At 45.5% G+C, this 17088-nt stretch overlaps 1 protein-coding gene across 1 annotated transcript in view; it reads right to left on the bottom strand.

Moving 5' to 3' along the window:
- Positions 1–3687: 3687 nt before the first annotated feature.
- Positions 3688–17088, bottom strand: part of MACO1 (macoilin 1) — a 55287-nt gene continuing 41886 nt past the window's right edge. Inside the window, exons 8-11 of the mRNA XM_044770029.2 lie at positions 15883–16065; positions 12868–12988; positions 10551–10725; positions 3688–5612 (exon numbers count right to left, since the gene is read on the bottom strand). Of these exons, the coding sequence (XP_044625964.1) occupies positions 5410–5612; positions 10551–10725; positions 12868–12988; positions 15883–16065 (682 nt within the window). The 3' untranslated portion in view covers positions 3688–5409. The remainder of the gene's footprint in view (positions 5613–10550; positions 10726–12867; positions 12989–15882; positions 16066–17088) is intronic.

A 17088-nucleotide genomic window follows, 5' to 3' on the forward strand; every position in this document is an offset into this window, starting at 1 on the left:
TCAGTGTGCCGCAGGAGGGGCCCCGGAGGTCTCCTCCCATGGGAACAGAGTTCCATTTCCTGAAAGCAGGGACATTCAACACCTTCAAAAGGCTGGTCCATCAGACCTTTGATACTTGTCAGAGACAGACTGTGAGAACCCACCTTCTTTTTCAGATCAACACTTCTTCCTCATACATAATAACAAAAATTCCAATTACAAAGAGATCCTTAGGGAAGGACCTGTTGGCTGTCGGAGGCAGCAGCTGGAGGTGAGAAAAGACCTCTCACCAAGGCCGCATGTGCCCTCTGGTGGCGGCTGGAGGGGATGGCTCCAGGCAGGGCTTGGCCCCGGCCAGCCCTCGCTCTCATCAGCGGTTCTCAAAGGGGGGTCGCAGGACCCACCTCACTTGGGAACTTGTTAGAAACACAATTTTTCAGGCTCTACCCTAGACCTCTTGAATCAGAAGCTCTGGGGATGGGACCCAGCACTTTGTGTTTTAACAAGCCCTTCCAGCGGCTGTGATGAACCTAAAGTTTGAGAACCATTGTTCTAGGCAAGTGCGGGCCTGGTACTGGATACTGCGCCAGAAGAACTGAGGACAAAAGGAAAGAGAACGGTGAGGAGCTGACGATGCAGGTGCAAGTCCCCCTCAGAGGTCCTGCCCACACTCAGTGCGCCTCTCTCTCCACCCTAAGGTGTCTGGAGGCTGTAGAGCTGGAGAACAGGGGCAGAATGGACCGTCTCCCAGGGCAAACCAGTCCAGGCTTCTTGGACGGGGCTTAAAAGGCCACAGCACGTTGTGAGCTAAGCCTGGGACTCTCAGGACAGAGATCAGAGGTGTAATGGCAGGGTGAGTCCAGAGCCCTGGGAAGGCCATCTGAGGGGATGTAAGACTTGCACTTCAGGCCAAGGCAGAGGAAAAAGACGCAAACACTGAAGTGGGAAGAGACCAGGATCCCAGCCAGTCCAAGGAGGGAGGGAGGCAAGAAAGGAAGCGTGGCCGCCTCGGTCAGACCGAAGGAGATCCTTGAGAGCTTCATTTAACCAGATACCTTCCTGGAGGAAATGCTTTCTAATTCGGTTACTGTAAAATGAAAAGTCCCCACATTGACTCAAGATGCAGCGGTTCTGGGGAAACGGGGCCTAAGATGGATGGGCCCCCAGCAGGGTCCCTGCAGCCAGGTTCCCCTGGCAGAGCAGTTGACTGTTCTCACTGCAGCCAGCTGTCAGGGGATCTTCACACCCGGCTAAGTCAAGCAGGCGTTTGTAGAGAAAATCTGACAAGGAAAACAAGGTTTTGCCAGAAACCAGAGACAGGCAGATAGAAGATGTCACGGTAAACTTGCCACTTCAAATCTTCCCCTCTCCTTCTAGACGCAGTTCTGTTTATACTAATAGTCACAATAGCCACTGACAGTCATTCTAATTGTACTGTTCAGAGCTGCGCTGACTCACTGAAGACAGGCTACTTCAGATTACATGAAATCTATTTCTGCTTCATCTAATCTATTTATTAACCTATTCATTCAATAAATACTTATTGAGCACCTCCTACGTGGCAGTCATTGTTCTGGGTTCTGGGGTTACAGCTGTAAATAGACAAAAAGCCCTTTCCTCACAGAGCTTACATTCTAATGGGGGGATGATAAAATCAGCAAAATGCAGAAAGCTTAGAGTGCTTCACCGCCAGGTTGCCCCTCATCAATTAAGCTCTTAATTCTCAATTTTCAAAGCCAGATTGTTGGCTTTTTCTGAACTAGAAGAGAGCGCGCCAGTGTTGAGAGTCTTCAGGGTAGGAAGTCAGCTCAGGACTCGGCTTCTAAACAACTAATACACAACCGGATCACCCGGAGATCTTGTTAAAATGCAGATTCAGATGGGGGTGCTGGGGAATACCTCCCAGGGATGCTGATGCTGCTGGCCTGCAGTTTGGGACCACACTTGTGAGGAGACTGGCTGCGGGGGATGGAGCGAGCCCCAGGAACAGGAATGGCTAGCCAGGTCCCCGCCTCACCATGCCTCCTGGCCACAGTTCTGGACTTCCATCTGGCAGGCTCTGGACGGTTCACAGAGCACTCTGTGTCAGCTCACCTAGTTCCCATTGCAACTCCCTGAGCAGGCAGGGCAGCAAGGAACAATACTCCTTAAAGGTGAGCAAACAGCACCCAGCCCAGAGAGGTTAAGGGAGATCACAGAGTGGGTGGTGGCAAAGCTGGGAGTGGGCTCCCATCTCCGTGCAGGAGACTTGCCTGTGCCACACGGCCTTGCCCTTGCGTGGCCTGCAGCAGAGGAGGGCCTTGAGAGAGGCGCACGCCCTTGGGCAAGTGCTGCAGGCCTGTGAAGCCAGCTCAGCAGTGAATGTCGTCGTGCATCCCAGGAAACCAGGCATTCACAGGTCTCAGGGCCCCTTTGAGCTCACCGGGTCTGGCTGGCACAGCCCACCTGAAAACAGTTTCCTAGCTGGCCGGCACTGAACTGCCCTTGGGGACGCTTCCAGGCCACCTCTTCACCTCCCTTCGGTGTGATGTGAATTTCGCAAGCAGCAATCCTTTAGTAGCCGTTAACGTTCAGCCCTCCCAGGCGGCTTGCCAGGGCCCCATCAATACAGACAGGTGAGTGTGGGGGACCGGGAGGGTAGGACTCTTCCTTTCCTTCCGGCTGGAAGCCATGAGGAATTGTTCATTCTCATTTTATAGGTTCTCCTAGAAAGATTAACACCGAGAGAATGGACACACGACAGGTGCTTCCTTATGTCACACTGGGAGAGGTCAATAAAGAGAGGTTATTCAGCCACTCAAAACACACTCAGCCTCTCTTTCTGTAAATATTTAACCATCCAGAAGGGCAAACACTGCTTTATGGCACGTAATAAATTATAATGTCCTAAGACGTGGAGCCACTTTATGATGGGTCTAAAATAACAAAGGCAACTGGAGGCTTCCTTAGTAGAAAAGAATGTGCCAATGGGAATGCTGTAGGCAGACAAATTCCTTCAGGGGAGGTGAAGTCAAAAGCCAAGCCAGGCGCCTCCCCTGGGGAACTCTGCTCATAGCACTAAGAGTCAGGTGTCTGCAAGAGCCTGAATGGCCAAGGCTCAGGAAAGCCATCCAGCAAGAGGGACAGAGGGTGAGGTGCCAGAGCAGAATTTTCCAGAACTGGAGCCAAGATCAATGGTAACAATGCCCAAGAGAGAAAAATGGGCCAGGAGAGGCAGCTGGCTTCTCAGAAGATGAAAACAGAGCTTCTAGAAACCAGGGAGGACCATGGAAGTGGTTACCTGGGAGGTCAGTCCAGGATCTGCGGCAGACAGGAAACCCAAAGGGGTGCTGGCCACAAAGTGGCCCAAAAAGATTCTGGAAAACGGGAAGGAAATTCACTCTTAAGATTTTCTCACCAACTGCCTTCCAATCCCAGCCCTAACTTGCTTTTTTAGGAAAGGAGGGTTTTACCGGTAAACAAGTCAGCCTTGGTTCTAATCAGATGCCCAAGAGGAAGAAAGAGGGAGGGAGTCAGGGAGAATGAGAATGGATATATCTTAAGACAGACTAGAACTAAACCAACTTGAAACCCCAGGTGGATTCATCCTGGATCCTGCGTCTGCCCCCGAGGGACGGAACAGCCACCTGACAGGCGCTGAGATGAGGCCCGTTCAGAACAATCTACCTTGTGGGGCCCTCCTGAAAAGTTAAAAAGGCAGAAAACTAGTTTTATCTGTAAGAAAATGTTTATTCTTTTGAACCCCACGGGGGGGAAAAAAAAGAATGCAGCCAAGACCAAATATTTAACGAAAGTAGTGTCCCAAAAGGCAGCAAAACGGGGGAAACCTCAACACAAAGTCAATGACAATTTTCCATGTTTTTGCACAAAGATGAGAAAAACCTACGACAATTCTGAGTAACACTTTCATGGTGACAATTACACAAGATGATTCAAAAAATGCAAAATGGCAGCAACATGCACACCTGGCTAAAGCTAGAAGTTTTTTATCCCAAAATAAGATCTGTGATTAAAAGGATAATTCTTTTTAATACTTGTATTTGGCTGACTTGCTTGTCCTACTTAATTTGCTTTAAATGAGACATACATGCCAATTAACAGGAAATTTTAGAAGAACTATGTCCTTCCAGAATCCATGGCAAGGAAGCAAAACCAATCTATTCGGTTTCTTAATTTTCCTAGTTTCCGAATACAGTTTTGCTTTGCCCCTCCCTGTCCCGGCCCCTCCCCCCACCCCCACCCGGACTCTTAAACACCTCCAAAAGTTGCCAGTGCAAACACTTTTCTACCAATGTATAATACACACTTGAAACTGAAATCTGTGTGCAGAGTTCTGAGTTTAAAACTCTTGAAAAAAAAAAAAACCCTCCTTGGCAGAAGAGCTGAGGAACAGTCAAGTTTCTTTTAAATTGTCAAACACAAGATGATGAAGAATGGAAAGCACAACCAAATGAAATGAAATTAAGAAGAAAAAGCAACCTAGAATGGCAGCTCTCAGCAGCTGTCACTGCAGTCTCTCGCACACCCGCGCCGCCCAGCTCCCCTTCCCAAGGTGCTCGCCTCAACACGAGTCCGCAACACTGCCGAGCTGCTACAGAAGGAACAGAAGACATGGCCGTGGTGGGAGCGAACAGCCCAGCTACCCGCCAGTTCTCAGCGGGATCGCAGTGAGCTGGATACAGAGAGAAGACGGATGATGGTAAAGGGGGAAAATAGTTTAAAATCATCAAGTTTCCTCTTGAAATGTCTTTTCCCAAGGCACTGTGAACAAGACTGCTGCTGGCAATTTTCTAGGACTAAACACACCGACGGGAACAGAAACATTTCCAAACACAACCCCTGTGACATCCTCACAGCTCGTCTCATCACCTGTCTCTCCCCTCAGCTTAAGTCACACTCCTTGAATGTGTTTGGTCCTGGAGGGGTAATCGATTTTTGTTTTCTGTAATATCAATAATCATCTTCTTTAATGCAGCTACAAAATCAAAGCTGGGTTAGGTTATTTAACCCTTTCACTCTCAAAACTAAAAGCTTCCATTATCATCCCATGTGCAGGTTTTGCTCGCTTGAGAACAAACTAAAACATAGAAAATAAAGGGTTGAGAAGCAAAAACTGTTTTTTTTTCTTCAAGAGGAAACTGTAAGAATACATAAAAGGCAAAATTGGCTACTTGAAATCCAAGAATGGTTTTAATGTGTTGGCCGAGAAAAATAAACTGCAAAGTTCTGTGAGGTCTTCTAAAAATTTACAAGAAAAACTGATGGGCAGTTCTAATCAGACTTGGATGTTATCTTTCCCCCCTTTTTAAAAACAACAACATATACAGTCCCACAAAATACAATATAAACTTTTTTAATCTCGACTGCCAGAGACGCTCCTTTGCGATGCCTTCTGGTAACCAAATGGTTGGGCAAAACCACAGCGGGCCTTCACTTCTTCAGGGGCTGGTAAACAGAGGCATTGGGATCGAGTCCAGAGGGGCTGGTCTCCACAAATTTGGAAGAGTAGTGGGGGGAAACGGGGCTCAGGGGGCTGGCGGCGGCACTGTACGTTATGCTGGGCATGACGGCCATGACTTCCGCTATCTTCTGTTTTAGGTCCTTGATTTCCTGGTCTTTCTGAAGAATTTGTCCTGGAAGATCAAAGACCCACCATTAGTGAGAAGGGAGGGCTCACCCAACACAATGCCCTCTTGGGCCAATCTCAAGTGGATTCAACTCCAGCTTTGACGGTTTGTAAAGGTAGACAAATTTTTCCTGGAAAGGGCCAAAGAATAAATATTTTAGATGTTGTGAGTCACAAACTGTTTTTGTTGTTTTCTCTTTAAACCATGGAAAAATGTAAAAACCATTCTTAGCTCATGGGCTGTACAAGAACGGGCAGCAGGTCAGATCTGGCCTGTGGGCCATGGTTTACAATAAAAAGGGGTTCTGTTTATGTAGGTGTGACTGAGCAAAGAGGTCAATTTCCAGGAGCCACTTTTTTTTTTTAAAGATTGGCACCTGAGCTAACAACTGTTGCCAATCTTCTTTTTTTTTTTCCTGCTTTTTCTCCCCAAATGCCCCCAATACATAGTTGTATATTTTAGCTATGGGTCCTTCTTGTTGTGACATGTGGGACACCGCCTCAACACGGCCTGATGAGCGGAGCCATGTCCGTGCCCAGGATCTGAACCTGCGAAACCCCAGACCGCCAAAGCAGAGTGCGAGAACTTAACCACTTGGAGACGGGGCCAGGCCCAGGAGCCAGGTTTTGAGCATGGCAGCAGCCTGAGAGGGTGCTGATTTTGAATTATGGCTCTATCTCTTGAGCTGGAATATTTTTCTGGGAGGATGGACTGTCTCTGAGTGTCCGACCAAGGAACACAGAAGAACCGAGGCCTCAGACTCAGTCACGACAACACACTCTGTCCCGTGGTTCTCTTAACAGAAAATAAAATGGAGCTCTGGGGCCGATGCCCCGGTGGTTCTCAGGTGACTCACATCTCTTGCCTGCCTCTTGGCACAGTGCCCCTCAGACCCACTGCCCAGCTTGCACCTGGCTGGCCGCGTTGGTAACACTACCCGACTCAGCCTCACAGCACATCTTCCCCTCAATACTCTCGGTTTCTTGATGCAACCAGCTCTGCCTGCGCAGGGCCGCTTCCCTGTCTGTGCTTCTCCTGCTGTCTGCGTGTTGTTAACTCTTGAGATTTCTGTTTCTACTTCCACACGAAGCTTTCCCTGATCCTCCCATCTAAATCAGACCCTACCCCCAACGTCTAGATTCTCAACACACCATAACTTCCCTTCCTGTCACTTTATTCTTTATAATAATAATAATTACAATAGCTAACACATATGTGCCAGGCACTGTTCTAAGTGCTTACATATATTAATTTACTTATCACCACAACCCTGTGAGGCAGGAATTAGCAACATCATCACCCACTATACAGATGAGGAAACTGAGGCACAGAGAGGTTGAGTGACCCGGCCAGGATTCCAGCATAGGCAGTTGGCTCCAGAGTCTGCACGCCTACCTGCCGCCCTCTTCTGTCTCTGGTGACTCCCCACTGGGGTCACGACTCGCGTCCACGCTCTCTCCATGGGGCCGCGAGCTCTAGCAGGGCAGAGGCTGTGTCTACTTTAGCTTCCACTGCTACAGCCCTCGTGCCCAGCCCAGGAGGGCGCGGAGCTCTGCAAGTTGTACAACTTGCCCGAGTCATCCAGTTATTGCGAGGGGGAGCAGGACTTAACCACTGTGTTCCAAAGCCCACGCAATTTCCAGCACGCCTTGAAGCTCCCTGGTCCAGTGGGGAAGAACACTTAGGAGAAGCCCTTCAGAAATTCAAATGCTTAACAAAGGAGGAGGCTGCATTTGAGTTGCGCTCATTTTAAGTCCTACAGAAGAGGGTAATATATTTGAAATGTAAGAGAGCATGGCGGCATATTTTTAAAAAGGATGGAGTAGAGAGGAAAGTCATTTTGGAACCAGGATGAATCAAGTGATACAGAAAGCAGGAAGGAGAAAAGCAACAAGCGGTTTGATTTGAATTACAAAGTTGGGTTCTTATCAGAATATTCTGAGCACGACAGTGGAGGGAAGCAGCAGCAAAGAGCCGCAGAAGGGACCTGCTTCCTCTGACTTCCCTCACGTCCCCTCAGCCTCAAGTTGGCATCAAATATCCTCCTTCCCTTTAAACAACAGAGCCTTAGATGGAGAAAATACCTAAGGGTATCTGATCTGTGAGCCACTCTATCTTTTCTTTCCATGCAGATTTCAGTTTGATTTCTTTAATCAGTAACAAGCAAACACTCCCAGAGCTTTGGAAGAGACAGTTCCCTTTGCTTCTTCGTTGCTTTATGAGGATTCCTGAGCTGACAGCGAAGCACGGCCTGTGCGGAAGCCGAGCTGCACTGGTCTCCCTGAACCCAGGTGCCGCCTCACTGCACGGGATCTCTTCCAAGTCTGCAAACCCAAGCGAAGGGGATGAGGCAGAGGGAGGCAGGCAAAAACACCAGTATAGGGTCACAAGTTTAGATTTAAGGCAGATTCCCAGGAACTTTCTTTTAACTGCCTTTCCTTGAGTCTGCAGATTAATAAGCCTGCTTCTCAACTCCCTTCTCTTCTTGCTTTACCACCCGGGCCATCCCCAGCCACTCCTACGGCTCCACTAACTTCTCACAACTTCTACATCCCATCTCCACCCCCAGGGCTTTGGTCCTCTCCCTGGGGTTTAGGCCCCAAACTCCCACTGACTGATGAAGACCTTTCACGTGGGTGTCCAGGAAGCAACTCCAAATCAGAATATCCCAACCAAACTCATTCTCACTTCTCATTCCTTAAATCTGTCCTGCTCTTCTTCCTTGGTTCCAGAAACTTCATCCTCCCAGATCCCTCAGGCATCTCCTCTTTGCTTTACTCCCGCCAGACCATCCTCCTGCCCCACTCATCCCCTCTTCAATAGAAGACAGTGACAATTCCTAACTGGCCGCTCTGCCTCCTCAACCTCACCTTTCAAATCCGTCTTTCACACTGAGATTTCTAAAATAACAGCCTGAACACGTCATCTTCCTCCTGAAAATCCAGGGATGCATTCTCCAGTATGGCTTCATCCCAATCTCCCACTCTCTTCTTCCACGTCCCCCAGCTTGAGGCCACTGGACTGCTCACCTGGACATTGTCAGCACGTTCCTTCCTCGCTTACACTATTCTCTCAGGTAACAATGTTCTTCCCTGCCATTCTCTGCTCTCAGAATTCATCCTTCAAAGCCCACTCCATGTCCGCTCCCTCATGAAGCCACCTCTGCTCTCTCCTCTGGCCTTTCAAGCCCTTTGCCTCTACCTAACGGCAGCAGGCCTTTCTGCCTGGCTTGCCCTAGCACAGCAATTCTCACAGGGTCCAAACTATCTTCATAATAATACTGAGACGTTATGTGCCTTCTTCACGCTCATCTCCTCATAAGCATAAGTGGAGTCTTCCAGAAATGACAGGCAAGTGAAATTACAGCTAATTGAATGTAGAAACAGAGATGAGAATCAAACTATTTTCTATTAAGCCAGAAATTAGAGATCTGCTAAACGTAAAATGATGCCATGTCTCATTAAAACTTTTTTTGTTTTGGAAAATACAGTTATTTCTCGTAAGAATATGTTATAGATGTTAACAAGTAATATGTATTCCATGTTATTTTTAAATAAATTAATAAGTAAATGTTTTAAGTTTTAATTTCTAATAGGTAAATATCGATAGACATAATCCACCTGAAAAGACCTCCCTGGGATGCTCAGTAATCTGAGAGTGTAAAGGCGGCCCTAAGGCCAAACAGTCTGAGCAGCAGCGCCCCAGTGCATCCCCCAGACGGTCCTGTTCGCCTGTCTCCTCTCTAGCTTCTAGCACAATGTTTACACAGAGGAGGGGATGCTCTTTAGTACCTGTTGAAATATTCTTTTCTTTCTACTAAGCCAACTGTTGGAAAATTTTTTTCAGTAACCTATTGGTGGCTAATCAATTTCTTGGACAAAACCCAAATGTCTGTTGACCAGGTCACATCATGCCTCTGTTCAGAAGCCTTCCAAAGCTTCCCATGTCACTCAGAGTCAAGTCCAAAGTTCTTTCCATGGGCTACAAGGTCTGGCAGAATGTGGCTCCTGCTACTTCTCACTCTGACAACTCTCCCCATCACTCAGGCTGCAGCCCCACTGGCCACCACACATGCTCCCTAGACCCTGAAGTGCTTTTCCCCCCACCGAGATTCACGTGGCTCACTCACTTCCTTCCTTTCAGTCTCTGCTCAAATGCTGCCTATTCGAAGGGTCTCTCATGACCACCCTGTGAAGCTAGCAGCCCTATACACCCTGCCTCACCACCGCTGTATTTTCCTCACCGCACCCATCACCACCTGATCTATTATCTGTTTGTTCCCTCAGGGACTCTCACAGTGCCCGGCACATAGTAGGTCTCAGTAAGTATCTGCTGAGTGAAGAGCCTGCTCCCCAGACTTTTCTCCCACCCCTCCCTTATTTACAACCTCTGCTCCAACCAAGCAGAGCCAGCTGCAGCTCTGAACACGCTGGCCCTCCTGCCTCTCTGGCCTTGCCTAGGCTGTTTCTTCTGTTTAGAAGCCTCTCCACCCCTCACCCCTACCACACTGCTTCTTCACTGGGCTTACCCCTTCTCATCTTCAAGAACCAGCTCAGACATCAGCTCCCCTGAGAAATGGCCCTATCTCCCCAGGCTGGTTAGTCCCTGCCTCTCTCTATGTTCCTATGACCCTGTATATAACTGCTACACCCAACATCTTTTGGTAACTCTGTAGTTCTCTATTTCTCTAACAACACTATGAGCTCCTTGAGCACAGAAACTCATTCTATTCTCTGTATGCCCTGCACTTGACATGTTCTCATCTCAAAACATGTCTGCAGAGTGAATTAATGTGATGATTCCTCGATGTCAATGTTGGATACTTATCAAACCACTTGAAGAGAAAACTGCATGCCTTCAGTTCCGAGCTCGAGGGAGTGCTGCTCTCTGTGAGCCTATGCATTCTCAGCCACACCTCCTCACCTGGGGCCACTGCTCTCCTACCTTGGGCAATCTCAAGCTGTCGCTTTGCATCCCCCAGTGCGGAGAACAGGTCCAGCTTGATTCTTGTCTCTGCGCTCAGACTGTTCTCCAGATGCTGCGTTTTATCTTGCATGGCTGAGAGGGCTGACATTAACACCTCAGTGTCCTTCTCATTTTCCTTATACTTCCGAAGCTCCTATCAATATCATCAAAGCAGCAATGTTACAAGAGAGTTTTGGCATCGATGTCTACAGACTAACCTGAAATCACAAATAAAATCCCACTATTATTGACCTGGCCCCTAGAATGCAGAATCCCGGCGTCTCCAGGGTTTAGACCTTACCACTTGGAGTGCAAAATGTACTTATATGATAATGTGCACATACAGAAACATTTCAGTAGATAAATGTCACTGTGCTGGGCTATGTGTAGATAAAATAGACTCTGTTTCCAAATAAAATGCTTCCTTACAAGCCTACTGCAGAACCACAAAAACTTTTCCTTGCTGCTAGCTCCAAATGTTGCTACAATGCTGTAGTCAAATTTGCCAAAACTCTACTCTTGACCTGCACTAAAAATTATAAAAATGTTAACTACTTTGACAAGGCATATTGCAGAATAAGCTCACTTAAATCTTCTGGTAATTTAGTCAATAAATATATATGTATATATACAGATATTTTAATTTTTCCATTTTAAGGGAGAAATCCAAACTTATTACAGAGAATTTAGAAATGTATTTAAAGTTCAAAGAAGAAAATGAAAAAAATCCCAACACTGTGAGAAATTTGATATATTTCCTTTCAGTTTTTTTAAGGATATGTGTATATTTTAGCATAACTAAATCACACTATATATACAGTTTTGTATACAGTGCTTAAAAAACATGTCAACTGTTCTTTGAAAATGTAATTTTCAATGGCTATATAATATTCCCACATGTTTATATACCAAAATTTATTAAATGAATTTCTATTCTTGAGATTGTTTCTAATTTTTTTTGCATTTATCTATGTCTGTGATGAACATCTTTGTATTTCAATCTTGGGTGAGATTTTTAAATATTTACCTTAGGAATGAGTCCTAAAAAAGGGAAATACTTAAAAATTACATGACCTTTTCCAGAAAATTACACTTCCACCAGCAATGTATCAGGCCTATTTCATCATATCCTCACCCAAGTTGATATTATCATTTAAAAATTCTTTGCTAATTTCACAGGAGATAAATGATCTAATTTTAACCTATATGTTTTTGGTGGTTGACGAGGATAATTCCTCATCAATCACCAAATGATGTTCTTATCGTTTATATTTCTTCTGTGAATTATCTGTTCATATCTTGTCTATTTTTCTGCATATCTGAGCTTTTCTTAGCAATTTTGAGCAGTTTACATATCGAGAGTATTAATTCCTTATTTATAATATTTGTTGCAATATCTGTACCCTCCCCAATTGATTTTTACTTTTTTTTTTTGCTCTGTGATTTCTTCCATTATTTTTGTTTAGGAAGTCTTCCCATGTTTCAAGATCAAATAAATTCCACTATATTTTCCCCTAGTTTAAAAAAGTTTCTTTTTTTGCCTACATTCAACTCTTCATCCGGAATTTCTTTCTGTGCGGTATGAGATGAGCTTCTAATTGGATTTTCTTTTTTCCAGTTCCAAAGCCTTTTACTGACTAACCCTCACTACTGCCATCCACTTCGGATGCCTCCTCTCCTGCACATTCTTGGCTGTCTCTGCGTCATCTTTTTACGACACTGACCTGCTAATAATTTCTTACCAGTTCCGCATGATTCAAATTACTCTAACTTTAGGATATATGACATTAGTTTTAAACGTCCCTTTGAAGAGTTAATACCAAATACTTGGCTAAGGTACATCCAGCCCCCAAACTGGCTACGTGCTCAGCATCGGCAGCTTTCCTTATCACGCAGGGCTCAGAATTGCAATCTACAAGGCTCAGAGCCATCCAGCATGGTCAACTGCCTGGCGAAGGACAGAGGGTTAGGGCTAAGAAGAGGTGTATAAGTTCCAAAGGACAGTAATCTGGCCTACACCCTGAGAAAATGAAATGAATCTGCAGTAAGTCAAATTCTGGAATAAAACACATCAAGAGGCTGTCAACATGTCTGGCTTGTATTAGAATCTGGCTAAATTAAATATTACTTGAATGAGCTGGACAAGATTAGACCTTCTTTTTGTCATACGGCGAGTTTCAGAAGCAATGGCATCTGGTCTGTTTGAAAAGGCACCGTCTCCACACCGCAGCACGGAGCACAGATCTAACATGGAGGAGGAGTTCAAGCAGGAGAAAATCCTGTGTTCCCCCATTACCTGAACTTTCAGTTCTAGTTCTCTGATCTGGTCTTCTTTCACCTTCATGTCCATTGTGAGCTTCTTGCCCTCTGCTTCCAGTTCTCTGATCCGATTCCGTAAGGTTTCGGTGCACTCTCCCCTTTGGAAACAGAAGAGCAGGAAATGGAGGGGTTTAAAAGCCTATAGTTGACTCACATTGTGGCATTCATATTCCTCTCAGTCAGTTGGGTTTTAGCTTTTGGCTCAGTCTGCTCCTTCTCGCAGTTCTTTGATAATTTCAACAATGATCTAAAATAATTATCATTAATTGGGTTTCTAATATGAGTCAGGCACCAAGCTAGGTACTTCACCGACACTACCTTCTTTACGGGGGTAGGGTATATCATCCCATTTTCCAGAAAAGAAAACTGAGGCTACATAAATATAATACTAGTCCAAGGTCAACTAGCTTGTAGGTCAGAGAACTGAGATTTTCCAGATTCCCAATCCAGCAAACTTCCCACCAAGCTATATGACGAGACAATGCACACAAGCTGAGCGAGACAGAACCACACATGTGCCGTCTCCAGCAGGGGGCAGTGAGCTAAAAACAATTTTCACTTTTGAGGAGCTAGGCATTGGGAATTTCACCTTTCTTTAGTCATGAAGTTGCCACAAGCCTGAAGTAAACAGAACAAGGAGGAGCAGCATTAGTTTGCTTCCCAGGGCTATAATGAGAACAAACTGAAAAAGATGATGGCAATGGCCAGTCCAAAGCTCATTAACTGTTTAGGTTTCAAAAATGGCCTGATGGAGAGGCCGTCCTGGTGGTGTAGTGGGCAACTTCTCGCACTCTGCTTGGGCGGCCTGGGGTTCACAGGTTCGGATCCTGGCGCACACCTAGCACCACTCATCAAGCCACACTGAGGCGGCATCCCACATGCCACAACCAGAAGGACCCACAACTAAAAGATAGAACTACATACTGGGGGGCTTTGAGGAGAAGCAAAAATTAAAAAAAATAAATAAAATCTTTAAAAATAAAACAAAGGCAGGGGCTGGCCCCGTGGCCGAGTGGTTTAGTTCGTGCGCTCTGCTGCAGGCAGCCCAGTGTTTCGTTGGTTCGAATCCTGGGCGCGGACATGGCACTGCTCATCAAACCACGCTGAGGCAGCATCCCACATGCCACAACTAGAAGGACCCACAACGAAGAATATACAACTATGTACTGGGGGGCTTTGGGGAGAAAAAGGAAAAAAAAATAAAATCTTAAAAAATAAATAAATAAATAAATAAAAAATAAAACAAACGCCTGATGGAGAAAGGAGGTGTCCTTTCCCTACCAAAAAAGAAGGCTCAGGGGGAGGCTTAGGCCTGGAGATTAATTTAAGAATAAAAACAGCCTCTGTGGGGCCAGCCTGGTGGCGCAGCAGTTAAGAGCGCACATTCCACTTTGGCAGCCCGGGGTTCGCCAGTTTGGATCCCAGGTGGGGACACGGCATGCTTCGTAAGCCATGCTGTGGTAGGCATCCCACACAGAAAGTAGAGAAAGATGGGCATGGATGTTAGCTCAGGGCCAGTCTTCCTCAGCAAAAAGAGGAGGATTGGCAGCAGAGCAGATGTTAGCTCAGGGCTGATCTACCTCAAAAGAAAAAAAAAAAAAACCCAGCTTCTATATAAGTGATGGCCATCAAGGACCACCCAAGGAGAAGATCAAAACAAATAAGCTGAACTGGAAGCAAAAGGGATTTAGCGTCGAGACTGAAACTAATTTACTGATCCTCAGGCATACGAGACACTAAACAATATGGTTAAAGAAGTGTCACACCCTTCTTAGTGGATGTTTTTAAAGGGTAGGTGCTGGATGAATTAAGAACAGCACAAGCCACGCTAGAAGACTGTTCAGGAAAGTCTCCTGCAGGTGTAAGTGCTTCAGAAATGCTTCCAACTCTCCACACAAACAAACAGACAGAATCCCCACACCCCAGGCAGGCCAGGAAAGGGTCCCAAGAATCTGTACAGATGCCGACGGGCCAAGCAAGCTGAGCCACCTGCGCGACAGTCTGCCAGGGGAAAGAGTTCTCTCTGCCTCTTATTTCCTGAAAGGTGAAATGAGGAAGCAGCAACTGTTCTGCACGTGCCAGAGCCCAAAAGAAGGTTATTAACACGCCAAATACAAAAAAGCAAAACTCAGCGAAGATTACAGCAGGATCATAGCACAGAGATACAAATTAGGATAGAAACTTAAAACGAAATAAATAATAATTTACCCTCACTCTTCATCTATAAACCCATAACTGACCCCACATGCACATGGACTTCATTAGCCAAAAAAACAAAACGATTAAGTAGAACACCCCCACCCCCCACCCCCTAAAAAAAATGGCTCTTAACTATCTTTTCTCCTTGATGGAATTCAGATGGCAGTTACGTACCAGTTTTGGAACACCTGCACACTGTTCAATGGCATAGAGGAAGTAGTCCCCAAGGCTCGTCACTCCACAAATTCAGTGATATCTAATAGTGACATGTTTCATCTTTGCCCCCCTCTTTTCCAGCTCATTTAACAGTTTGCTGATATCCAACATAGACATGAGCAGTCTGTACCCAGAGCTCGGGCAACCAAGATTTTATCTTTCTTCCATTTTAAGATAACAACTCCAGAAACACACACACCTAAGAGTAGAGAGTAATGACAGTTCTATAAAGGGAACAAAACTCTAGATTGGACTCTCTCTAAGTGCTTAGTGACAATCAGTCTTACAGAAAGGGACTGGAACGCCTTTTCTGAGCAGCACTTTGCCTCCCAGGTGTGGGAGGCATGGCGATTCTCACATCCCACTTTAGAGATGGTCACCGAGGGATGAATTTGTTCTAAGAAGGGGCAAGCTTGCACAGATGGAGCTTAACCAGCTAATAAAGCGGTACTTAAAAGCAATCCATCCATGCACGACTGTTGTGTCTCCAATCCTGCCCAAGGCATCAAATTCCCACGTCTGTCTTGGTACAAGGAAAGCTGAGCTTGCATTAAGCACTCAGGTGACGTGGACATACCTGGATGCAGCAGCAAATGCAACAGCCCGAGCAGCAGTAGCCTCTTCTAACTTCTTCCTTTTTTTCTCTTCCATTAATTGCTTTTCTACAAAACTTCGGGCTTCCTGTTCAGCTTTTAGCTTTTTCTCCAACTGGCTGATATTCTGCTTGTCTTTTTGCTTCATTTGAACAGCATTATGTAACCTATATGGAAATGATTGTCATACAGGGTTTTATAATTAGAAATGCCTACTATAAAGCTTGGAGAAACACGGCTTCTCTTTATTATTTTAAGGCCAAAGTAAACAGGAGGTGTGAACAACAAGTCATAAGTATCAGTTCTCAGAGTGCCCAGGGAAAACACACTGGCGTTATTATTTAACAATTCCTACACACCAATAAACAAGCTACCTTACAAGATATAGATTCATACGTAGCCTCTGCTCTATTAAGGTAAATGATCTACAGAAGGTAATCCAGAAAATAGGATAAAACAAGTTCCTACTAGAGGGAAAAATAACTATAGAACTAATTCTAATACCCCAAAACACCTTGAAAGAACTTCACTCTGACCAAGGAAGAGCTGATGGAAGCAGCCCCACTGAAACTAAGGAAAAGGGTGTGAGGGGGAAGGAATTTCTTTGTCTGAATACAATTATGCTGGAGCCAATTGCAGCCTTTCCTTTCCAGCTGAGAGACGTTTCCTCAGAGGATCCCAAAATAGATCTCATAGTCACAGGATGCTTAATTTCAGAGAGAAATTTCAGCCATAGTCCCTTCCCTGCCTACTATCAGGCCCAGCTTTACATATCAATATAAGGTGATATTAAGATATATCTCAATATACCAACATAAGGTGAGATGCTCTCTGTGCATCAGTGCTAGAGCCAGCACACATGTGGGTCAGAAGCAACAAAGAGATTATTTGGCTATAAGGCTCTAGCTTTTGAGTCATGCTTCTTAAATATGTCGAAGGTCTCCTCTTTCAATGGGGAAGGCCCAGAGCCTACGATAGTGATCACTACCCCAGACACATACTGCCTAGAGATTAAAAAAAGGCAGACCCACACTGAGCCAAGAAATAATTCCAGGATGACTTAGAAAGCATAAAAGAATTTACACAGAAACATTTTGCCTGCCTCTTCAAATAAAATCAAAGCTCAAAATCATTTTTTAGAACCAGAAATCAAAGTAGAGTCTAATCCTCTGGAAACTTTCACTCAAAGG

The sequence above is a fragment of the Equus asinus genome, chromosome 5 (assembly GCF_041296235.1).
Source record: "Equus asinus isolate D_3611 breed Donkey chromosome 5, EquAss-T2T_v2, whole genome shotgun sequence".
NCBI classification, from domain to species: domain Eukaryota; kingdom Metazoa; phylum Chordata; class Mammalia; order Perissodactyla; family Equidae; genus Equus; species Equus asinus.